Genomic DNA, 25,755 nt, shown 5'->3' with positions numbered 1-25,755 from the left:
GTTTTCTTAATAAAGAATCTTGTATCGTGAGTCGTGCCAGGACAACTTACAAGAGAGCTAGTTCTGCCGGCCAGCGATACTTCCTCTTGAATATTTAACGATATTTCATTACCTCATATCCATACAATTACCTCCAAATAAAATTAGGTTTCCGTTTTTCACTAAGGCACAATTTGAATTTCATTTTGAACTTTATTTAATACTAAAATAAACGAATTCATTTCCCCTCTCGTCCGAGGTTCACGTCTAGCTGTTACTACGTTTGAATTTAAAACATCGGTACTTAAAACTTATTATTAGGTACATCCACACCGAATTCGACTTATAATATATCTAACATGAAATCAATGTAAAAATATCATTAATAACGTTTAGCTTAACAATATAACATTATATTTATGTTATGTAGGTAGTTAATGTAATGGTGTTATTGAGTTGTAACCCAAAATTAGTATATTGGGTTATATCACTATTAAAAGCGCCTTTTTAAAATGTGGCATCTATATATAACTTGAATTAACGTTAATATAAAATCGATTTTTATTTATATCAGCTTATTTAAATACTTCGTAAAACAGAAAACAATACAATTTTAGCCTGTATGTGTATAATGAATCAACTCGTCACTTGTCGCGTATTACACATAATATTATGTCGCGTGTAGGTACATGACCTAAGGTATCAGAAGTCAAAGTATCTTGTATATGGAAGCAAACAAACCGTTATATCCTTACATTATTTATACACGCATCGTTAGAATTTATTTGCTTTCATAAATAGGTACTATTTGCTTCTTTTCTCCATTTTCTTAAACAAGATTTTGTAAATTTACAGATAATCGCAAACTGATAAATATTCTGTGGTGTCGTGACTCCGCTCGTGTAACTTATCTATCGTATACAAAGCGTTTCGTGTCAAACTTGCTTAATTTAGCCCTTAATTTTGTATCTCTAAGCTAATGCGACTAGATAGGTCCTCAAATATACTGTCTGCTTCGTAGTTTTTGCGTTTATGAAATCGTATGAGAAATAATAATAAAACGAGAAATCGTTATAGAAAATGTTTTCGATACCTTGCCATATCTAGTCGCAAAATCGGTGACTTCCATGTCACAAAATGATTAGGTTTAAAAATATATACGAGCTTGCAGCGATCTATTGTATGTATAGATATATAAACGATCTCGATGCGAACTACTACTAAAAATATAATATTTCCGTTGCTCATAATATTGCTAAAATATTTATTTGAATTCAGTACCGTTTTCTGGCTTGACTTTTTTTGCGCCTGGTTGAATTTATTAGCAAATATTCATGTGTAAAAATGTTTTCATTAATATGAATAGAATATATATTGTATGCAGTTAAAGGTCTGTTTAAAGATTCAACAACTCTGTTGTAAATTGTTATGAAGCTACAATTTCATTAAACTCTGTTTTGCCTCAACGATACTGAATTATAATATAATATTATGCTTTATCCTACTGTGGCAGTTATGAAAAGACACTGCAATAAGGCATTTGTGGCTTGTGTTACTAAAACTATATTGCATTAAGCGTAAGGCTTATTTTTAAATTGATTGCTCTCAGGTTCACGATGTTGAAATTTGTATTGAAATTTAATTCGACAAAATTTGTATCTTTACTGGAATTCATAGCAATGATTTGTCTATGACTATGTTTTGTGTTCAGTGATCATTAAAATAGTTTTAAATGATGTTCATATTCTTTAGTTTCACCTGAGAACGTGAGTTGTGTATATTCATTTTTTCCAGTAACAAAATTGACAACGGCATTACGCTACGAACTTAAGCGCACCGCTATGTTACACCTAGCATTGCTTCTCTATGAGGTATGGGGGGGTTCCCCGACACTTACCACTAAATTGACTATCATAATTCAATGGCAGCCCGATTCCATGCCGCGTGTAGGAAAGGAAAAAAAAACAACCAAAAATAATATATACATAAAAATTAATGTATTCTATCTTCAATAATAACATAGGTTACACAAATAATAAAATTAAGGAAAAACAAATTTATACATATTTACTTAAATCAAATGTAAAAAAAAAACAAATTATACACGCTATCAACACAAGATACTACTTAAATGAAAGAGTAATAAAAAACAGTATTTTACAATTTCCTAAAACAATCACCTCTCGCTCCCAACCGGCGCCATATCGCTAACTTCGCTATACAATTAATTGTCAATTAAAATTTGGTGTCAATATTAGGGATTTGAGATTAAAATTATACAACCGGTAAACGATCGATTCAAGTGCGAATACATAATGAAGCGATATATTTTAGTATTACTTCGATTAAAATCATTCCTACGATAATAATATTGTCGACATAAAAAATAAATCAAATACATACACCTAAAAATAAAAAGAAGCAACAAGAATTTCGTACGACAACTAAAATTAAGAACTAAAAAAACGTCTCAACAAGTACATAAATGCGAGTTTCAAAACGAGATGTAATAAAAATTTTGAAAAAAAAAACTAGGTTAAAGTACTTACAATATGTCAAATTTAATATAAAAAAGTGATGATCGCAAGGCACTCGATATTTGGCAATGCATCTCTCGATCTCGACGCTTCCCCGCGCCGACCCGTTAAGTAAACTTCGCTAACCGCTCGTCAAAATAAATAACGCATCGTCATAATAAATAAATTATAAATAATTTGTGCATATAGTAAGTACCGATCGGGGTTCTGACGCGTGTTCGATGAGTTCGAGCGAGGTTCCGAAAGTGAGGGCGTAATAAATAAGAGTTACTAAGTAGAGAAGTGCAGCGCTGGCGCGTCCGGTAACTGGCGAGTGTCGCCGCGCTGGCGCCAGCCGCTGGCCCGCCCACTGGCCCACACACTGGCCCGCCCACTGGCCCACACACTGGCCCGCCCACTGGCCCGCCCACTGGCCCACCCACTGGCCCACCCACTGGCCCGCCCACTGGCGCCACTTTACACTAAATTACACTAAATCGAACGCTGCAAGCTCCTCTCGAGTCGCGGCCGCACGTACCTCGTCCCTTACCGAAAACGTTATTACATATTCCTTTTCCGCTTAGCTATAAATATAGTTTACATATAAATTAAAATATAGAGTGAAAACTACATTTCTTAGTCACTTACTATATACTATATACAAGGCATCTCGCTTATTAACAACAAATTTTGTAATTTTTGTCCACAAAAGTTCGAGTCGCTCACGCGCGTGCGTGCGTGTCTGCGTGTCTGCGTGTGTGCTTGTGCCCGCGGCCGCCATCTTGCGGACGTAGATTACACAAATATCCGATTATCCTTGACTTTCTCACCTATATCCTCAACATGACCCGTCGGGAGACACGCACGCGTTCTATCTCTTACTGTAAACGTTCATACAAAAACCTATCTGGCACTAACATGTATATTCATTACAAAATGTATAATATAATTATATAATGTATTTACAATCACAACATAAATTTGATAAACAACCGAGAGAAATATAAATTGGTGTTACGGAGATTTGTTTCATCTGAAATGATCGCGACGACCGTCTTTAGAATAACTTGTACTCTTAGTAGTTTCATTAGAAATTTGCACTTTACCATTTGTTCGAATTATATATTAACTAGCGTTATACCCGACGCTACTCTCTGTTACTGCGCTACAGCGAACGCTAGCGATTCTAGACGACTGATTATCTTTATTATTTTAATTTATTGTCTTTATAAATGTGTTTGCATGTACCGGAAGAAATAAAATTTCATCATAATCGATTTCCGCCATTGTTGATTTTAGTCAATTGATATGTGAAAATGACCGTAAAATTACATTAGGTCACATTAAATAATAATTGTTCACGAAGCGAAATGTAAAAAAAATTATTGTTCATTTTCCCTTTAAAACATCAAGCCGACTTCCATGAAAAACTACGAGTGTTCCCATATTAAAGTATAGATATTTATCGATTGGCCCACATCCGATTTTGTCGATACCGAACCGGTATCACCTCTTAGTCACATTAAAAATTATGTAAATGATTCAAGATATGATTACTCTATCGCGTAAAAAAAGGATCTTTTTAAATTTATTTATAAAATATCGCCTTTACTATGACTACTTTATAATTATTGCAAACATCTGACGCACTAAAGAACAACGCGTGTTACAGGTTCAATTCCTGCGACAACTTCCATCGCTTTCAAGCTAAGAGGATAGATTTGCTCAAACAACAATTCTCTATTTGATCCGGTTTTGTCCAAATAATTTAGTTCTTCGCCGTTTTTCACAATTCGTAAACGAAATATGAATCATAATAAAGTTGATTATTGTAATCTAACAAAAATAAAATGAATTGATCATTATATTATTAATTTTCTTCATTGATTTGATTGCTGAATGTACCAATCAACATTGCGAGTGCCGTCATGCATAACTGTTTAAAAAACTAGTTTTATTTTAAATTTTACCACACATCTATATAATAAATCTTAATAAAAAATATTATTACAAATTCTCAAATAAAATCATATACGCTTTGATCTATGACGTTTCGAATAGGTCATTCAATATTATTGCTATGCAGAATTTCATATTAGGAATCCATGAACGAGTTGGATACTCATGTAATAATAATTATTACGTTGTTTTCTTGGTTCTTAACCACGTATTTAGAATTTCAATCAAGAAGTTAAAATCACCCGTTGCGCTTTACAAGTAGTGCATTATCAACACTGTAGAATTGTTTCAAATATAGTTTCATAACGAAAAAATACACAAAACAGTAGTAACACATCCGTCTAAAACAAGAAATCTTAAAAAAAAGTGAATTACAATTTCTTCATAACATAATAGCGTAGAATCAAAAATGAAAGCCAAAGTCATCTCGCTCGCTCATATCACTATCCTTTTTCCTTTACAGTTAAAAAGAAACAAGGATATCAGTACTATGCCATAAAGAGAGAGACAACTCGCATCATTAATGATTCTTATTCAATGACACAAATTATACAAAAAAAAAATCAACAATTTCACTGTCCGATTGTCCAACAAAATTCATCCGCGAACTCTGCATCTGGTAAAACGTTACCACGTTGGAATGTCTTCAAGAAACGTGACACGTGACCGCGTCATTGGCACTGCGGTGCGAGCGCGCGTGGCGGTGGCGGTCACGGTCATGGTCGCGGTCGCGGTCGCGGTCACGGTCACGGTCGCGGTCGCGGCGCGGTCACGGGCGCGGGCACGGGCGCGGGCCGGCGCGTGGTCACTGCGGCGCGTTCTTGAGCAGCGAGATCGCGTAGCGCACGTACTGCACCAGGTGACGGAACGTGGAGAACAGCGTCAGCGGCCCGCACTTGCGGTCCACCGCTATGAACAGATCTGCGGAGGGAGAAACGTTTGTTATAGAAAAATGTGTATAAAAATGTAAAATTTAAAAATTATTTCATTTTATTTTATTTGTTTGATTTATGAGTCTTTCTCAAAGTTTATTTAAAACATATACTTTAACTCGTAGGTATATTAATTAAGCTACTTTATGTTATGTGCTCATGTGGTATCGTGACACGATATCGTGTTGAAGTTTTGGGTTTCAATGTTATTGGTGAGATTGCATCCCCGCGGCATTTGGGGATGTTGTTAAGATTGCACTTGCGTTACTCGGCCTGCAGTTCACACATTTTAGTGAAGTTAGGATCTGTATGTGTTTATGCGCACAGTGAAGTTAGGTTTGTATGTGTTTATGCACTATGTTTACGTGTGTGTGGTATGTATTTTTTTATTGGGTATAGGGAAGCGCTTGACCACAATCTCGCCTGATGTTAAGCTGAGATGTGGTCTAAGATGGAACGCGCTTTCCTAGACGGTACCTGTTCACTCTACGCTTGAACTATTAGTATGATATGTTTGTGTGCGTGTACGTGTGGTCGCACTCACCCTGGTTAGGCCTCAGCCGGCACAAGCAGTCGGCCTGCTCCCACAGGTCGTGCGCGACGTACAGGAACGTGTAGTACTTGGTGAGCTGCAGCAGCGCGTGGTGCGCGTGCGCGGGCACGGCGTGCGCCAGCGAGCAGTAGCCGCTCGACGCCGACCCGCCCGACCCCACCGACCCCGCGGGGGACGGCGTGGGGGACAGAGGGGACACCGACTCCGCGCACGCGGGCTGTACACAAACATTATGTAAAAATTAGTTGTCTGTAAAGTCGGTTTACTGACGATAGTTGAACCTGACAACGTCTTAAGGCCGACCGTGCTTCTTTGTCGCTCGTTCCGCGCTCTCGCTCGCACTTCAAGCCTTACGGAACGCCTCAGAGCGAGGTAACGCCGCATGAGTCATGTTTTTCGTGCGTGCAGCCGGCTTTATCGAATTATAAGACGTTGTCACGTCAAAAAGAAAAAAAATATATATAAAGAATAGAAAAAAATTCGATCACAAGGCGGTATGAGAAACCACGTTTTCCGCTATAAAGCATTTGTATGCTATAAAACTTTAATATCAAATTCAAAGTGAAATTATTACCATAATTACACACAATTATACGCAGTTCACCTGACAATATATTCTGTTCGAATTTAGCTTTTCGAGAGAACAACAGAAACAAAAAAGGATTGTGTGGTTTTATAAAACCACGATTAGTCAGAAACTTTTTTCACATCATTGACAAACTAAACATTATCGGAATTATATTCCATTTCTTCCATATAAGTCGCTTTTATTGACAAAATGGCACGCGACATGCAACATACAAAGGACAAAATTTTAGAAAATGTAATAAATAACCCCATTTTCCAAGTTGGCCTCAGCATATAAAAGTAAAAAAAATCTACAACTTTTAAAAAAAAACAGATAAAAATTCAAAAACCCCACTAACAAACTAAACCTTAACGTAGAAGAAAAGTAAAAAAAAAATAATCAAAAACATAAAACCATAACCCCCAAATTAACCAAATAAAACTTCTATTCGACTTACATTACCGACCTTTTGTTGATACTCTTGCACGATCTTGTAGTACTCCTTCACTTCCCGGTTATACATCTTGAACATTCGCAGGTATAGCAGCGCTTGCACGCGGAGACTGGAATTTAAATATGGCAAGTTAAATAAAAATAACAGGTAATTCTAATTGTATACAACAATGTATCAAATATATGGTTAACTAGAGGTCCGCCCCGGCTTCGCCCGTGGTACATTTTTCGCAATAAAAGGTTCCTATGTCCTTTCTCGGGTATCAAAATATCTCCATACCAAATTTCATGCAAATTGGTTCAGTAGTTTAGGCGTGATTGAGTAACAGACAGACAGACAGAGTTACTTTCGCACTTATAATATTAGTATGGATTTATGCGGGTGTATGCGTGTAATTACTATGTTTCACGTGCTATAACTATCATATCACAATTTGCAATTGTTGCAGACACCATAGCTGATAAATGATTATTTTTCTGCATTTTGACTATTCAAAAAATAATTGTTTGTTTCAGTTTTAAGTGCAACTACAGAGCAGACTGTAGACAACTAATTTAATGAAATGAAAATGTTTTAGTTTAGTTCATTAATAATTGTAAGGTATCATTTGCTGAAGCTATCATACTTCAGTATGACTTATTGTCTAGGTATATATTTTACTTGATAGTAGCTACACCATTCCATCAATCTATACTTATATTATAAAGCTGAAGAGTTTGTTTGTTTGAACGCGCTAATCTCAAGAACTACTGGTCCAATTTGAAAAATTCTTTCGGTGTTGGATAGCCCATTAATTACCCACGAAGGCTATAGGCTATATATTATCATCATGCTAAGACCAACAAAAGCGGAGCCACGCGGGTGAAACCACGGAGCGCAGTTAGTATGTTATAATTAAATTTTCATTACTGCACCACCTATTGTTTTTTCCCTTTTTTGATTCAAAATCCCATACCATACCCATAGGTTGCCTGGTAGAAATCGCTCAGTAGCGATAAGGCCGCCTTTTTGGCTTTACATTATATTGTCTTTTTCTTTTTGTTATATTGCCTGTTTTTATTTGGTGCTAAATAAAGTGTATTTATTTATTATTATTATTTATGTTACAATAGCTGCAGCGACCTCACCTCAATATATCCAGCTTGCTGAACGTCGAGTGCGGGTCTCCCCCTTGCCGTCTCACTTCGGCCCTGAACCGTTGCGGCATCGCGTGTATCGACTTGATGTACTCGATGGTCTCCCGGTAGATGGTGAAGGCCCGCTTGGTGTCCAGCTCCAGCTCCAGCAGGCGGCCGGTCAGCACGAAGCACAGAACCGACTCCAGGTAGAGCATCACGCGGGGGAGATTGTGCTGTTCCCGTTCTGCCGCTGAACGCAGGCGTTGCGCTTCGCCTAGGTAGTATCTGTGTAGAGACAATGTTATATTGATTGTTTACTGTCAAATCTATACTAATATTATAAAGAGGAAAACTTTGTTTGTTTGATTGTAATGAATCGGCTCATAAACTACTGTACCGATTTTAAAAATTCTTCCACCATTCGACATTATCCACGAGTAATATAGGCTAGGTTTTATCCAGGAAATCCCACGGGAATGGGAACTATGCGGGTTTTTCTTTGAATACGCGGGCGAAGCGGCAGGCGGAAAGCTAGTGGTTAAATATAGCAGTCTATTTAAGTTAATCTATTACGATTTTTATGACAGTGCAATCAAAATCAATGATATAAATGATTACATTATACATGAAATTGTGGTAAATTGTACGGCAATTGTACTGGGATAGGTTTTCACATTGTTGTAACGACTGTCACATTGACAATGTTGAAGGTCGAATATGTTTTTGGCGAAAGTAACATATTATATTGAAGAAAATATAATATACATACTTGAATCTATGTGTACATAATATTGTAATGAGTGAAACAAAAAGGTAAAGATAAAGTAAATGGAGTAAAGTGAAATAGTGTTTCAATCTGATGCAGCTCAGTATTATCATCGGGTAACACTAAGTTTACGTGTAGTGTAGTGTATAATAGTGTACTATGGTGCATTATAGTGAAGTATAGTGTAGTGTAAAGTAAACTTAGGTGAAATATAGTGTTGTTGTCCTGTGCATTATAGTGTACTGCAGTAAATTTTAGTGTATTATAGTGTTGTATAGTATATTCTAGTGTATTTATACTAACTTGTGATCCCTTTCCTCGTCCGACAGCGTGTCAGCAGGCAGCTGCTCGAAGTACGAGTAGTAGATCGGCGTCTGGCCCGAACACGCGCCCGCCCGCTCGTGGTTCGTCGCTGCTACTTCACTCTGTAATACGAGATCATTTTTATTACAAATATTGTTAGCCTGTATTGTTTATTCACACGTTTTTTTTTTTAATTTTGTGACGTGCAGAGTTTTATAAAAGAGTTTTTTAAAAAGCAACTCTAAGCCTGTATTATTATCCACACGTTTTAATTAATTATTATTTTATATTTTTTCTTCTGGAATTATGAGGAAAAGTTCTGCTCCTTTGATGTTTTGAAGCTAAAGGTGTTTTGGAGTTTGAATTACAATCTATAAATGATTGACTATTTCGCTCATCTACTAGTAGTCGAGCAGGTAGACGAGGCACTTTATGTGTTTATATGAGTGATGATAAATACAGTAGTGATTTAGTCGGCATCTGCAGAGCGAATGTGTGCGTGTGGGTGTGCTCTACACCCGAATACTGACACTTACGCCCACAAGTGTCAGTATTCGGGTGTAGAGCTGCCCTTCTATATTTCAGGTGTGGGTCCACAGTTCTTTTTAACCGACTTCAAAAAAAGGAGGATGTTATCAATTCGGCCGGTATGTTTATTTTTATGTATGTACACCGATTACTCCGAGGTTTCTGAACCGATTTTCGTGATTCTTTTTTTGTTTCATGCGGGTGTCGAATTGGTCCCATAAATTTTTTATTTTATAAGCATTTTTGTCTGTATTTGTAAATGTTGCAAGTGCAAGTTTGAAGTCGGTTGTTTATAACACAGTTATCACTTGTTTTATGTTTACCCCTGCCGCCGAAGGTGAACAGTGGCCACCGTTGGATTTTAGTGGGTATGGCTTCTCGCGAGTCCCACATACCCCCTCACACAGAAAAACTGAAGAGGGGGATGCGTAAATGCATTTCCCAACGTAAAAAAAAAAGTTATCGCTTGTTTAGTCTATGGGCGTTTTTCATTACCCGGTCCGGCTCCGGCACGGCAACGGCATGGTCGGGGACCGGTACCGGCACCGGGACTTCTTTTTTCCATTGCGCCGGTGTCGATTCCGGTTTACGCCCGGCGAGTGGTACAGTACTGATATGACAATTCATATAAATATGCAATACATATGCAATTTTGCCGGCCGGCACAAGTGGGAAGCTTGCTACCCCGGCGACGGCGACGGCGCCGGCAGGACTCAATGCCGTGCCGGCGCCGGCGCCGGTAAATGAAAAAGCGAGCCATACATTTTCATACATTTTTGCTTCCCCGGCAACGGCAGGGCGCCGGCGCCGGCGCCGGTGCCGGTGCCGGGCCGGGTAATGGAAAAACGCCCTTTCTGTCTACTTACCGGGTGGTCGGGCGGTGTGCGCGGCGTGTGCGGGGTGTGCGGGGTGCGCGGGGTGCGCGGGGAGCGCGGCGCGGGCGGGGCGGTGCGGCGCGGGGTGCGCAGGGCGCGCACGAGCTCCGCTTGCAGTCGGGCGAGCGGGATGCTGACCACCACGCGCGATCTGCTGCGCCGCTCCGATACTGTGGGTGTCACGTTATGCTCTATTAACCAATGACCTATTATACTAGTATACGCGGCATACGCTAACATCATTGCACTAAAAAACAGCGTAATTAATACATACCTACTTACTATAGTAGAGCCATTTTAATAGGCAACATTTGACAGTTCAACAAAATTCAACAACGTAACCTAGTAACGACGACATAGAATAACATGATATTTCGTTTTGTTAGAACTGCATATTTGCTTAACTTTTTTCAATTATGATTACATATTAATAATAATAATGACCGATACAAGTAATTTTAATATTTCATTTTACTGATAAACCATACTAAACATAATAAATAATTTCTGAATTCAAGCACTTACATCGCTACAATTTTGTGTCAATAAACCTTTTTTCTTTTTAAATACCAGAGACGTTACTCTAAAAATCGAAATCTGACATCTAGAATCGAATGCATTGATTACTTGTGAATAAAAATCATCATAAATTAATAAATTCGATTGACAAATGTTTCAAATCCGTATCGATTATTTCACTTTAATCGATGTTTTTAAGCAGGTTACCTCTCTTCGAAGATAAAATTGATATTCGTCAAATGTTGCCTATTAAATTGGCTCGACTATAACGCATTATCACCAATACAGTTGTTCTCTCTTTCACTCTCACGCACGAGACATTATACATGTCTCACTCATGTACTTCGTAATAACAACTGCCGATTAAAATACAAAAAGAACGTCCAGCCACGACGCTGAATGGTGCGTGACTAAGTGAAACTCGGGCACTTAGCTGAGTTTTTTCTTGCCAAAATAGAGAGCGGGTAACGTATCTAGCTTTTTTATATATCATAGCTATTAACACGTGTTGGTTACTTGCGGCGAGTTCGATTAACACGTAGAAAGTACGTTCTAATAGTAACAAAATAATTCTAATTTCAACATATTCGTTCTAATAAAAACATGTCGATTATATAGGCATCCAATCAATAATTAAGAAAATCAATAATATCATGTATTATAATTGAATTTGTAAATAAAATAACGTGAGTAAAATATAGTTTAAATCTATACGTAATAATAAATTTATTTGTTTTTTGCTAATCTCAAGAACTACTAGTCCGATTTGTAACATTCTTTCGGTGTTAGATGGCCCATTCATCGAGGAAGGCTATCCTACTAATAAATGCGAAAGTAACTCTGTCTGTCTGTCTGTTCACGCCTTAACTACTAAACCAATTTGAATGAAATTTGGTATAGAGATATTTTGATACCCGAGAAAAGACATAGGCTACTTTTTACCCCGAGACATAGGTTTTATCCCGGAAATCCCACGGGAACGGGAACTATGCGGGTTTTTCTTTGACTGCGCGGGCGAAGCCGCGGGTGGAAAGCTAGTATTATATTATATCATCACGCTTTGACTAACAGGAGCGGAGCCACGCGGGTGAAACCACAAAGCGCAGCTAGTAAGTAAAATAAAGTGAGTTAAAATACAGTTTAAATTGATAAAAAGATTTGGATTAAACTTTAATATTCACAAGAAAATTAGCTAATAATCTTACCATTAGATAAGGAATTCTGCACGGGGCACTGCACGAAGCCAACATCAGCCTCCGCCCGCTCCGGCGCTATCCTCTCCACCCGCTCCACCGATATCTTCTTATCACTCGACAAGCGTTCCATCTTATCGCTCGGTATCCGGTCGATGAGCATCTTGTCGCTCTTCCGGTCCGATAGTCTATCGGATCTATCGGACAGGCGGTCGGGAGACATGCGGTCTTGCAGCCGGTCGTTCGATAACCGGCCCTGCAAGCGGTCCGTCGATAGCCTCTCTTGCAGGCGCTCCGTTGACAGTCTCTCTTGCAGGCGATCGGCCGCTAGTCTCTCTTGCAGGCGGTCATTCCTGTCAGCAAGCCGGTCGGCCGACAGTCTGTCCGGCGGCAACCGGTCCGTGGACCGGCGGTCGGAGGGCATCCGTTCCGGCAGTAACCGGTCGGAACCTATTCGATCCGGCAGCCGGTCGACGGAGGTGCGTTCTATCGTGGGCCTGTCCTCCGGGCGGCGGTAGTCGGGCCTCTCTATGGGCACTCTCTCCTGTATCCTCTCGTTGGCGATCCTCTCCGCTTCCCGTTTCCTCGTGAGGGTCTCCGGTTCCTGTGGCGGTGAGACCCTGGCCTTGGCCTCCTCGTCCCTGGTGGTGGAGCGGTCCCTGTGCCTTCTGTCGTCATCATCAGCGCCGGATTCCGGCGCCGTCACTTCGATGATGGTCACCTGACCTTTTCCCTTTCCACCCTTGCCTTTTCCACCTTTGCCGCCCTTGCCTCCGCATTCATCACCCTTTTTAGGAGTGAAAACCTGGAAGTTATAATAATAAATTATATTATGAGGCATATCTTTATATACTACGTAAATCTTAGTAAGTACAAATAACTCATAAGAATGATAACAGTAGAACAATTAAGATTTATGGTTTATTACAAAATTTTAAATTTTCATACATATAGATATTTGCATACGTATTTCAATATGTAAATAAACAATTGGAATGAACTGATTTTTAAAAATCATGTATGTCCTAAAATTATCCACTGTAATATTATCTCACATTGATTATCTGCTTCATGGGTCAGTGACATGTAATCTGCCTAACGCATTCCTTTGCGTTAGTTATGATGATATTTGACACTTGAAATAGGAACCAAACTTACAAATAGAGAAAATGATTATGAGAAATGGCTGACCAACAGCTGGTAATTCACTTGCAATACAATTGGTTATTTTACCTTGCGAAAGATATGCGTCTTCGTGTCCTGCAGCGCATGGTTGACCGGCGGGTCTGGTTCTGGCTCGCTGTCTGGTGCCGCGGGAGACAGGGGCCGCGTCTTGGGCGGTCTGCCGCGCTTCTTCTTGGCCGGTCTCTCCTCTGAGGTGAGCACTTTGAGCGGTCTGCCGCGTTTGACGCCAGAACTCTGTGAACCGCTAGGTACGGGTGGCGGCACGCTGGGAGACGCTTGCGGTCGGACCTGAAGATAATTTTAAAATTAGCTACGAATAGAGTTCTACGGCACACTATTATTATTAGCTATTAGCAATAATTTTAAAATTAATTAATTTTAATTTTAATTAAAATTTAGCCTTTGTCACTCAAGAAAAATGTAGCTTTCTACTGGTGAAAGAAGTTCATAAATTTCGAGTTAAATCGTTAGAAACAATCAAACCTTCTACGGGAATAAATTGACAGAAAATTTACACCAATATAGAAACAATACCACTAACCGAATCTATCTACCCATTAATCCCTTACAACAGACCACAAAATCGACTTACACATATCAATAGACCTGCCTATTGCTATTCACACATGACAAATCCTGTCCAAAACCTTAAACCAATATCACACACTCACACATACACATGTACTACCTAATTCTATTCACATAAGACACTAACCGGTGCAGGCCTGGGGGTGTCTTCATCACTCGAAGCCGTCGATATGCGATTCGCCAGCGACCTCCGCCGCCGGGCCCCGGGCGAAGGTGACGACGCTTCTGAGTCCGTTAGATCCGATATTGGACTCTGCTGGCGAGGTGAAAAGATTCAATATTGTAAGACACGTATGTTTAGAGAAAAGTTCAATCATAACATAAGAATTGAAGCGTTTCAGTAAGTCTAGACTCAATAAGAAAGTATTATTGTTCACAATACATCTTCTCTTTCGCCCTTTTATTATATTAAAGTGTGAATGTGAATTGTATTAATACGCAATACATTCATAATATCCAACAAATAAGCAATATTAGACCTCAAACACAGGTGACATAGAAGCTAAATTCCCATGAATGGCCCCAACCGCTCTCCACAACGTATCCTTCAATTTGTAATACTTAAACAAAATCCTCCTTCTATCCCTATTCGGGACGCACTTCAAATTGCGCTCAAAAGAGCTCAAACCGCACCTCAAATGCGATTTAAGTACAGCCAAATTAATCCATTTCTGTTGGACATCTGGCTCTTCTGTTATGCTACTGTGCAACAAATGTATCAGCACTTTTATGAAATTATCGTCCATATTGCACTGAATACTAAGTGGTGTCTAGGAAAAATCACTTCGCGCTTGCAAAACAGATTTAAAGGTGCAAATTAGCGGGCATTCTCGAACTGTTTAGCACTAAACTGTCGCCACTAGCTACCCGAGTGCAGTCTACACTTGGTGTTTGCCGAATCAGCAGCCATATACGGGGAACTGTTTATCTCTAGTAACGAGACACCTGAGAAAGCTCGTATGTGCAGACTCTTAAATAGCTTTATTGTTGCATTGTTCGATCTAACGCCTGATTGATGTTTCTATGAAATATTTTTGTTATTTGACCTCTACTTCAGAAGTATATCACGTAGCATAAAAATGAAATGTCTTGTATTTTAGCCAATTCTAGCTATTTAAGTCTTTAAATCGACTACTACATTTGTTTTTGTTCTGTCCCTGTGCGTTTTAAAGAGAAGAAGGGTTAATAAGAATATTACAAGAATTATTATTATTACGTACGTCTCAATGCTCGAAAAAAAATTGTTAAAAATTTAAACTCCAGCAAGTGTTAAAAATAGCATGCTACATTATACTCGTTATTATATTTGATATTATATTATTTATAATTCATCCATCTTATTTTGTGTATATGCGAGTATCCCTACTTATTATTCTTTATATATCTGTGAGTGTGTTTGAGACAAAGTGCGTGCGCGCGCGCGTACTTGCGTACGAGTATGCGTATCTATACGTGCACGCTGGCTTGTTTTTGTGTGTGTCTTCTATAATTGCGTATGAATGTGCGTATCTGTATAATTCTTGCTTGTTTATGTGTGGGTGTATTATACGTTTGTGTGTGTGTGTGTGTGTCCTCTTACCGGTTTCCCCTTAGCATCAGCGAGCACGTTGCTCAGATCGTGGTCCGGCGGGTGCACGGGCGGCGGTGCGAAGTTGCTCAGCCCCCACGAGGGGCGCTGCGCGGGGGGCTGCGCGGGCGCGGGGGGAGGGGCGGCGCTTGTTGACTCCGCGGAGGAAGACTCGGACTCCGAGTCGGAAGGGGAGGATTCGCTCGCAGAGCTCGGGCTGTCGCCTGAGCGGATTGGTGAGAGGATGCTGGAAGATGATATATAAGCTTAAATAAGAAGCTAAATATAATAATCTGAATTTATATTTTTTGGTTTTTATGGCATTCAAATGCTTTATAAATATAAATTTATAAAGAATAGAAAAAATTCGATCACGAGGCGGGACTTGAACCCGCATCCTACGTTTTTATACAAGAAACACTAGTATAATTTACTTTAACAAAATATCCACTTTCATTTCGCTTATAAACTATGTTATGTAATATACAAAACAAATTCACTCAGTCGTTTTGCGTGTCAGAGAAACAAACATCCAAACTTGTCACCTCTGATATTCACATTCATGAATAAGATTTGCTACCATTTTAACACCTAATGCCTTTGCTTATAAAATCGTTTGTAACATAACCCATCTCGATCTATTTCTATTCAAGATTTTTAAAAATAATGATACAAATAAACAATTTAACCATCAAATAACCTTCAAAATTTTCCAACAACAATATAGACCGATGATGAAACCCAAAGCACGTGACATCCGCCAGTGACCAGCGGCACGCGTGTCACGCTAATCACGTTGCTTTACATAAACACGCAGCTATCCCTGTGCTATTATAAATGTGTCACTTTGTATGGGCCCTCTTCACAATGGGCAGCGTTGGCCCAACAAATGATCGTCGATGTTTGCCGCCATTATGAATAAAAAACATCTACAAAGACGGCCGATCATAGACATTTAGGGCCTCTACACTGTCGTGATTGCCTGTACTCGCCCAATATTACAGTTTTAAGCAACAACAGCTGATCGGATTTGTATGATATTTGGCATAGAACATTGACTATTGAAAGAACGCGAGTGAAGACGCAGGATAGAATAGAAGTAGTATATTTCCAATTTTAGTAACTTATTTTATTAAACTTATTATCTATTCAATGCTATTATGGGAAAATTAACATCGTGATAATACAACGTTATCTCAAAACTATCCTACTATACTAATATTTGCAATGCTCTATCTATCTATATTAATAAATGGACAAACAGCAGAAATAATTTCATGTTACAATGTATTACGCAATTCAATTTTTATTAAATAATATTTTTGTTATTATCACTTTTATTTAGAATCAACAACAGATTTCGGTGCTGACTAAATACCATGTATTATTTCATCATATTATACCAGAGCTGTAACCAGAGTAAAATTATCAAATAAATCTACACTCACCGGCACGGAATCTTGGCCACTGCAAATTTTTGCGTAAAATAACACTATTTCTTTTCTACTACAAAATTCAATAAAAATTTAATCAAAACTAGTTACTTTAATGTTTTTACTAACTTTTAGTAATAATTGGAAGTTAATAAGAAGTACTACCGAGTAGATATGAATTAAACAAGAATTTACGCTTTTCCTGTGAAATTTAAATGATTTCTTAAAAAATGCTAAAAAATTAGAAAGAACGTTTCCATAAAAAAAATTGAACCTTTTAATAAAGGGTGTTTCCTTCTCTTGCCTTAAACACTGTTTGCATCCAGTCTGGCATACTCTAGAAGACATTTTTGGAGACCACTTGAGCTATAGTGTACCAAACGGCCCAGCTGTATTTCTAAGCTCATCTAACATTATTGCTGGGTTGGAATCGAACTTTATGTTTCTTTTAAGCATGTCCCAGATGTGTTCTATTGGATTAAGATCCGGGCTACGAGCTGGCCACTCCAATTTTTCAATAATAACCTCTTGAAGGTACTCTTATACGTATCGTACGACACGCGGACGTGCGTTATAGTGTATAAGTAGGAAATTTTCTTCACTGATAAACCTGTAATAGGGCTGAAAATGTTCCTGGAGAATTTCCTCGATGTACCTGATCAAATTTAAGCCATTATCTACGATAAATAACTCCGTGCGAGCATCGGAACTTATACCTCCCCATACCATTATTGACCCTCCATGAAAAATCGCATTTTGAGTGTGGTGATGTGTGAAAACCTCCCTTCTCGTCTCCTCTATACTGACTGTTGGCTATCAGAAGCTCGTAAAGTGCCTTAGCAGCCATCTGTGAACACCTCACGAGCGCACTGGCTGTGGGTCCAGTTTTCATGTTCTCGTGCAAAACGAAGACGTGCTTCTCTGTGATGTCTGAGGAGTTCTGGACGGCGTGCTGGTCTGAAAACCTTCAAATTAACTTCTTTCATTAGTCTTCTCACTGATTGCTCACTCACATTTATTATCCTGGTGTTTTAGAGCCGGTGGCGTATCCTAAAAACTGTCAGAAAGCCATTTCTGAGTATCTCTCGAACAATAAACGGGTCTTCTCGAGCTGATGTGCACCTCACACCTTCATTTCCTGGTCTGCACATGTGGCTGCCAGTCTCCTGGTATCTTCTCCATGCATAGTGCATCGCTGAACGAGGTACGTACTGTACATTAGGTACTTTACGTTGCGGCAGTCATTGGTCTAACATTATGATGGCCTGAGTAGGTTGTTCAGATGTTAATGGCATTTTTAATTGTTTGTTATGATCATTGACTACAGTACAACAATAACAATATCTTAAAACGGCATAAAAGATATCGAAAAAAGTTTAAAACGAACAATTCGTAACTTCGGCTTAACCGCACAAATCACAAATTTCGAATAACTCTTCAAAAGTGGTAAAAGATTATTCTCAAACTCAATGATTTCTTACCATAAAATTAAACAAATAATATGTTAACATATCTGCATACAAAAAAATCGTGAAAAACACTTCAAACTTTTTTTATCGGCAAATTTGTAAGTGGCCAAGATTCCGTGCCGGTGAGTGTATATTACGCTTATAAAAAAAGATTACAGACAAAACCTAGAATTTCCTAACATACCGAATACCCTCAAAATAGTATAAATATCTATATAATACAATATTATATTATAATTATAATATACTCACGGCTCTAACCGCGTGGTGGTAGCAGCTACTTCGTCATCACTCTCTGACAGACCAAGGTCCTTGTTCACTACGTCACTGCAAATATAAAATATATTCAAATCGCCATTTCTGCACAATGCCGTCGTAAATATAGATGATATTTTTAAATATCCGTACGTCCGTATTTGTGTCCGCTCATGGTCACATAAACTTTTTGTAACCAAATTATTGGCAATGAGTCTTTTTTTGGTCAACAAATACATTTTTAGAAAAGGAAGTGTTTATTGCTTTTAGAAACAAATCTATGTATAACAACATTTGACAACCTAATTCCTACTTTAGAATTATTGGTTTACGCAATTTCTACTAATGTAGAGTCAAAACTACAACATAAGTTTTACATCACTCTAACTCAAAATCAAATGAAAAAAAAAAACATCCAAACATTACACACATAGGTATTTACTATTTAGTCTCAATGAAGACAAGGTTAATGACTTTAACGAATTAAGCTTCTATCTAACTACAAAGCATACAAAAAAACAACTTACGGCGACACGGAACTCCTCGAGTTCGATATCCTACTGTCCAAACCTGAAACAATAACAAATTATAATCAATTAAAACATTCCTTACACGCAGCATCACGCCCAACCGAAACTGCTAATTAGTAAACACAAATTTACATGATATAACGTGCTACAAATGAATGTACGCAATTGTGACTCTTAGTAATTACGCAATAAGTAACAATACGCCCTGTTGTTATATTATTTCGAAACATACCAAGGGCCGTGTGTTTACATAGGCTGAGTTGTAATGTAAACACTGTCTCTAGTTCGGTTCCCGGTCGATAGCCCTGAACGGATGGGGCCACGAACTTTCCAGAAGCTCCAAGCCGAAAAATAGCTGTTTAGATAACGGCGTATTTTACGATTATAACCCTTTAAGAGCCGCTTTAACCCCCGACAAAGTGTAATAAAAAATTGAAGACCGCCTCGTACGGCTATGAATATTAATATTTATCAATTGCACGACTTGTTTTGTATAAGAATTGTTTATTTTTTGTTTCGTTTGGTATGACGATATTTAATGATGTTAAAAGAATTCCTAATTTTGTAATTACATAACATTATGATTGTGTGAACTGCCGTAGCAAAATTTTAATTGACCTTTGAAAACAATATTAAAAACATTAACGGGTATGCAAATTAATCTGTATCGAGTAGGTATCGACCACGCTGCAAATGTTTATTAAAAAAAAAACTAAATATTAAAAACCTTAAAATACATTATAAAACTAAAATAAAAAAGCACGGAATTTAAAGTGTTTAATTTCGTATGTCACATTTTTCTCACAAGTTTGGAATGTTCATATTTACAACATCCTTTCAACAAAGTTTTAAAAAAATGACATAAAACCAAAATGTTGGACATAAAAAATACATTAATTCATTGCTATTACCTAAGTATTGCGATGAATCAAAACTCAAAATAATTTTTCCTTTACAAAATCATGTTTTATACTAAACTTTATTAAATTAAACATTTTTCATGATTCGCTTTTCCAACGCGAAACGAAGTCGAAAGCGTGTCCCTATTCTATAATCTGTAAAGCCCCATACACATATACCTACTAAATAGGCCAGATTACCTCAATACGTCCGAACTTATGGCATTGTGGAGGGGCTTCAACAATTTCTTACCCTAGCCACAGATAATATAATGCCCTAACGGATCATGAGTGACAACGGTCAGTGGCTATTCATGCCCTTGTGCCCATGATACAATTTGACATGAACCTATTGTGTAATGTGTACGTGCAAGTTTTATATGGTAATTCTTTTGTAAAGTATACATATATATATAAGTTTTGATTGACTATTGAGCTTTAAGCTATCATTGAAAACGTATTAGTAATTAGAGTGTTGAAGCATTATAATCAATTCAAAATAAGCGCTTATTATAGGTAATTCATAAAATAACAGCGTAATATTTAGTAAGAAGAAATCTATTTATATCATCAATAACATACAGCTTTTCATTATAAAGAAAAACAACGTATTACTTTATACTTATACATTTTATACACATAATATTATATTCTAATTTTTAACCAAAAGAAGCCTTAAAATCCATTTACCTACCAAATACACACGATGAATAGCCATTGATAACCACACCCCGGTTGAGTTTATTGTATTTGGCAAGGTGCTGGTATAATCATTAACCGTATACTTACAATTCATACAATGTGCTCTCAAGGCAGGTCAGATCATAGTGCATCAATAATTAATAGGTTATACATTTTGCTATAGCGTTCTGTTAATTATTGAATTTTTTGATGCATTTAATATACATATATACTATGTATTATAATACTTAAAATAATTTATATATTAAGCGAACGCGCTCTTAAATAAATTAATAAATTTAATTAAAATTTAAAATATTTTTAAAACTAATAAAAACAAACGAATGCATAATTTACATTTAAAATCCATCTAAACTCTAGCTCGAGCTCATAATTTTAAGTTTTTACTTTGTATTTTACGTGAGCTTAACTTCTAATGAGCATTTAATCAAAGTTTAAATATAATAGAAATAAAAAATGTTATATAAATAATATATTAGGTTCCCGTGACGTCACAACATTACCGCTACAAATGCAAATGGCGGGGCGGATAAACGTTTTTGCTAACAAACATCACGCGACGCAAACACGTGTGTCGATTATTCCAGAATGTTACAGATTTAAATAGGTTACTATATTATTATCTATTATGTTAACTTGTAAAAAATAAATAAAACTTATTATTAATGTCCTGTAAAAAATAAAATATATTTACCAAACTTCTCTATCGTTTTGTTGTCATTTTTTGCCACAAACGGAATATTTTATTAATTTGTTATTTTACTGCGTTTAGTTCCAAGTTTTACAAGTAACTGTTGTTCCATTTTGAAAACAGATTCACCTTTTTAAATATTTAATGCCGCTCGATTTCGTGTGTATCGCTATTTTATAAACTTTCACCTATTTCATCTACTTATGGAAAAACTAAAACTACTGCTTTAACACCTCTCCCTATTCTTGTTTTCACATCTGAAAACATTTCTTTACAATATCGTTCGTCGTTACACATTACTAAATAGTTACTACCTACGTTAGTATCGAGTCGTTTTAACCTTGCATTGTTTGTACTTTGTAGTTATAGGATTAGTTCTATCACTACATACAACAGGGGCCTTAGAGGGCTTAGACAAAGTAACAATTACAAAACGATAACGAAGTTAGAAATCGCAAAAATGTATGGGATTGACATTAGATAGACCACGTGATCTCACGCGGCGTATGTCAATCCCATACATTTTTGCGATTTCTAACTTCGTTATCGTTTTGTAATTGTTACTTTGTCTAAGGCCCCTGCTATGCTATCTGAAAAAGGACAAAAACAGGACAAAACGTGATAAGTCATTGACATTCGTCATAACTCATAGCCACGATCGCTAACGCATTAGTGGAGCGCGGTGGGAACCGAACACGCGCGTCACGTATCGTCACGCACCGTGACGTCTTGTGCGATGACCCTAACTTGTGACCCGACTATGTGTGTAATTTTACAGTTTCTCTCATCGAGTAATGGCCGCGGACATTGTTTCGAAACATCGAGTGATTATTGTAAATATGTACCTATGGTTTTTCTTTTGTCTAAATAGCTCGTGACTTACGTAAATGTTTTTTATACAAAGTACGAAAAACAGGTTTTGTTTCACAACTTTTAAAAAAAATAATTTCAACAGCTTCCCTTTCAAATTCAATATAATAAGGCATTGTTGAATTTTATTGAATTAAAATAATAAGAAAAGGTTTCAGTATCCACACAAAAGCAAAAGGTTTATACCGACACCACATTTTATTGTTTTAAAACATTCAAGAACAATATAAAAACAAACCCCACATTGAAATATAAGGAAATAACAAGAAACCCTTTTTGAAAATAATTTCAAACACACGACAATGCGAGATCGACAACAAAATATCTTTTGTTTTTGCATAACGGTTAGGTATATAAAATAAATATTGTTTTCACTGTTGTTTAAAATTTACTATCAATATCTATTGTTCAAGTTTGTCATTGTGCCACCGAGCAGCAGTTCATTTTGTTTAGATGTAACTGAACAGATGTTTGGTTCTCCTATCATCCTATTCAATTATGATTTTTGTATATTGTCACACTTTACAGTTTACACACATTAGAATAATTAAAAAAAATACAAATCAGAAAAATAAACATCAAACGAAGGATCTACGCGTCCCAACCCCCCCTTTGTCCCTTGTCTTCTCATAGCTACTAGTTACACTACAATAACAGTACAATAGATTTTCGCAATGTAAATAACGAGGTGTCCCCGAGTCATCCAATGCTAATTAATAGTATTTATGATTCGGCAACACAATGCGTCGATAAATAAAACCGCGATAGGATCTGTGTGGCGTTGCCGGCGCACGCGCACAGCAAGTGGACATCTAGATCTGCAGCTGTACGACCGCCCTAACTAATGTCCTGTGATTTATAAAATAAACAGATCGAATGGAAACATCTGTTTTCTTTTGTATGTTAATTTGAACTTGAATATTCGTATTTAATGATTAAACGTAAAGTATGTTGTAGAGCCTATTTAGTAATTAATTGTTATATATTTTAAATGAATTACTTAATATTAATACTTTTAAAACGCTACGAATATGATTTATGACGAATTATGGCTTCATTGTGTGTTAACTAAATTGTTGGTGTAAAATAAAGATCATATAAATTATAACTACTCAGGTACTTACTACGTAAGCACATTAGATATTATTGCTCATTACATAAGCAAAAACATATCCGTTACTCATAAACAAGAGTTGTTTGACGTATCATTTATACGTTTATTTCTCTTATAACGATGATTTAGTTTCAATAGCCTTGAATTAATATCATATAATGGCTAATTAACAATACAAACTCATTCTACACTACAATAATTAACACGACATATTGTTTCATAGATGCTACAACGCGGTCGAATAACAATAGTGTAGTCACGTAGTGCTATTTACATACCGCATACATAATTCTGTCCGAGCAGCACATCTCCACAGTCTATTAGCTGTTGCAGCAACGTCAAGCGGTTTTGATAACCGAAGTCTGACGTCATCAACCCCAACATTGTCACATCCTTTCACACACGTGCACTAACCAACTCCAGAACAACGCACACAAGTATCTCACTGTTAATTACGTAAATCACGCAACGTAAGTATAATTATTTAACACATTACAAGCGGATCGGTTATAATAATAACTTTACAAAACAATTCACTTCCACTTCCAGAGCGAGTTGCGAGAGCTGCGAATTGCGATCATAATATAAATATAGGAGCGACGTCATAATTTACTAACCTAATAATATCGTATCAGAACCGATTGGAAACTTTGTTTTATAGTTTATACGCGTATTTATTATATTGGCGCGAACCGACAGATGCGCGCGCGATGATTCCGAGACGTGTGCGTCTTCCGAAAGCTATTAAAGTAGACAGGTGACATAGAGCCCGACTTCCCCTCTGCTTAGTGCGGCCGACGCGATCCGCGCACCCGTCTTCCGATCTAGCCCGTCTTCCGATCCGTCGGCCGACCAGTTCATGTTTAGTTAAGTGCACTGCGTTCCCATTGATTTCCACGAGCTCTGTTTATACGTACCTACGTTGTGTTTAGCATTCTATATTTGTGAGTGCGTTTTGCTTTGCTGCATTGTTATGAGTATTTGAATACCGCAGTGTTTTGATAAAATTATGATTAGTTTGATTTCATTAATTAGTAGATACTAAGTTAGGTGTGTCTTATTAGTTAGGTACATCATCATCATCATCATCAGCCCATATTATACGTTCCCACTGCTGGGACACGGGCCTCCTATGAGGGTACAGGCCATAATCCACCACGCTGGCCAAGTGCGTGTTGGCGGATGATTAGTTAGGTACATTAATTGTAAAATATTATAAATAACAATTGTTATTTGTTACATTTTAATCAAATTTTGGCTATCATTCTGAATAGCAAACAAGTGTTGTTGTTTTGTTTTGTTTTTCAACACTACTCTCTCATTAAAAGATCGATAATTTTATTAATAGGGTTGCAAAAACGCTACTATGGGAAATGCATGCACAGAGGCAGAGGGAGCGGGCACTCATTGTCCCTCTACGGGGGTTCGCATCGGCCCTTCATTATCCACACATCAACATGTTTGCGATTCATCGATTTTCGAGACGCCGCGCCGCGCCCGTACACTACTTCACCCGTCACCGCAAGTACAACAATACGCTCAATTCCACGAAACGCAACGAATATTATGTAAACAATCATGCGTTACTTGAAACAAATGCGCGCGAATATACCTATTCAAAAGCTGTGCTAAACAAATATAACAACTATATAATAACTCCGCAGCCGATCGACAACACTGTACCCGTTGTTAAAGAACTGTCATCTAACAAAGCTTACGTGGCGCCCAATAGTGTTTAATATGTTATTTTTCCGGTGAACGCACGTGGGTACAGTCGCGTACACCGCCCACGCAGCGGAAAAGCGTCGCGACGAAACAACGCGCGCGAGTGTACTGACCGCACGCGCCTTTCGGACGCACGCGGCACGTCCCTCTGATGCACTATTAGACATGCACTCCATTTGCATAGAGGGGATAAGACTAAGAGTTAATTATTCAAATATATTCAAAAATTGTATTCTTCGTAATATGATATATTGATTACAGATTGATTAACACGTTTATAACTTAAAAAATAAGCGAGCTAACAAAACTAAAGCAACTATCAGAGATAAAGATCTCTCGATATAATATTGTTGCTCTACCATCTACTATATTGAGTTAAATATAAAAAGTACATAATATTTGAACAATTATACACACAACAAGCGTACCGAGCGAGCATTACGAGTCATTACAGCAATTACTAA

The 25,755-nt window shown here is 37.5% G+C and overlaps 1 protein-coding gene across 4 annotated transcripts; it reads right to left on the bottom strand.

Annotated features, from left to right (window-relative positions):
• Window positions 1–1,954: 1,954 nt before the first annotated feature.
• On the bottom strand, window positions 1,955–25,388 carry LOC123701369 (AF4/FMR2 family member lilli). Of its 4 annotated transcripts, XM_045648804.1 has the most exons (14): window positions 25,250–25,388; window positions 23,845–24,130; window positions 19,288–19,330; window positions 18,758–18,832; window positions 15,616–15,850; window positions 14,164–14,292; window positions 13,497–13,736; window positions 12,276–13,068; window positions 10,543–10,721; window positions 9,149–9,270; window positions 8,089–8,364; window positions 6,965–7,070; window positions 5,931–6,156; window positions 1,955–5,375 (listed from the first exon to the last, which is right to left on the bottom strand). In XM_045648804.1, exons 2-14 carry the CDS (start codon window positions 23,948–23,950, stop codon window positions 5,260–5,262), a joined length of 2,646 nt encoding a protein of 881 aa, XP_045504760.1. In that variant the 5' UTR covers window positions 23,951–24,130; window positions 25,250–25,388; the 3' UTR covers window positions 1,955–5,259. The 4 variants fall into 4 exon arrangements, with proteins under 4 accessions (XP_045504760.1, XP_045504762.1, XP_045504761.1 ...); XM_045648806.1 differs by lacking the exon at window positions 25,250–25,388 and having other exon boundaries at window positions 6,974–7,070; window positions 23,845–24,307; XM_045648805.1 differs by lacking the exon at window positions 25,250–25,388 and having other exon boundaries at window positions 14,164–14,289; window positions 23,845–24,307.
• Between the last annotated feature and the right edge of the window lie 367 nt (window positions 25,389–25,755).

Source organism: Colias croceus, chromosome 21, assembly GCF_905220415.1.
Source record: "Colias croceus chromosome 21, ilColCroc2.1".
Taxonomy (NCBI): Eukaryota; Metazoa; Arthropoda; class Insecta; order Lepidoptera; family Pieridae; genus Colias; species Colias croceus.
This window is presented reverse-complemented; position numbering and strand designations above follow the sequence as displayed.

Bases quoted from the DNA above. Each gene is read 5' to 3' on its own strand.
- LOC123701369 (XM_045648804.1), bottom strand. From the start codon at position 23,950: ATGTTGGGGTTGATGACGTCAGACTTCGGTTATCAAAACCGCTTGACG. The intron at 19,331-23,844 runs GTATGTAAATAG...TTATTGTTTCAG, and splicing joins CGGACAGAATTATGTATGCG to GTTTGGACAGTAGGATATCG. The intron at 8,365-9,148 runs GTTAGTATAAAT...GTCTCTACACAG, and splicing joins GACGAGGAAAGGGATCACAA to ATACTACCTAGGCGAAGCGC.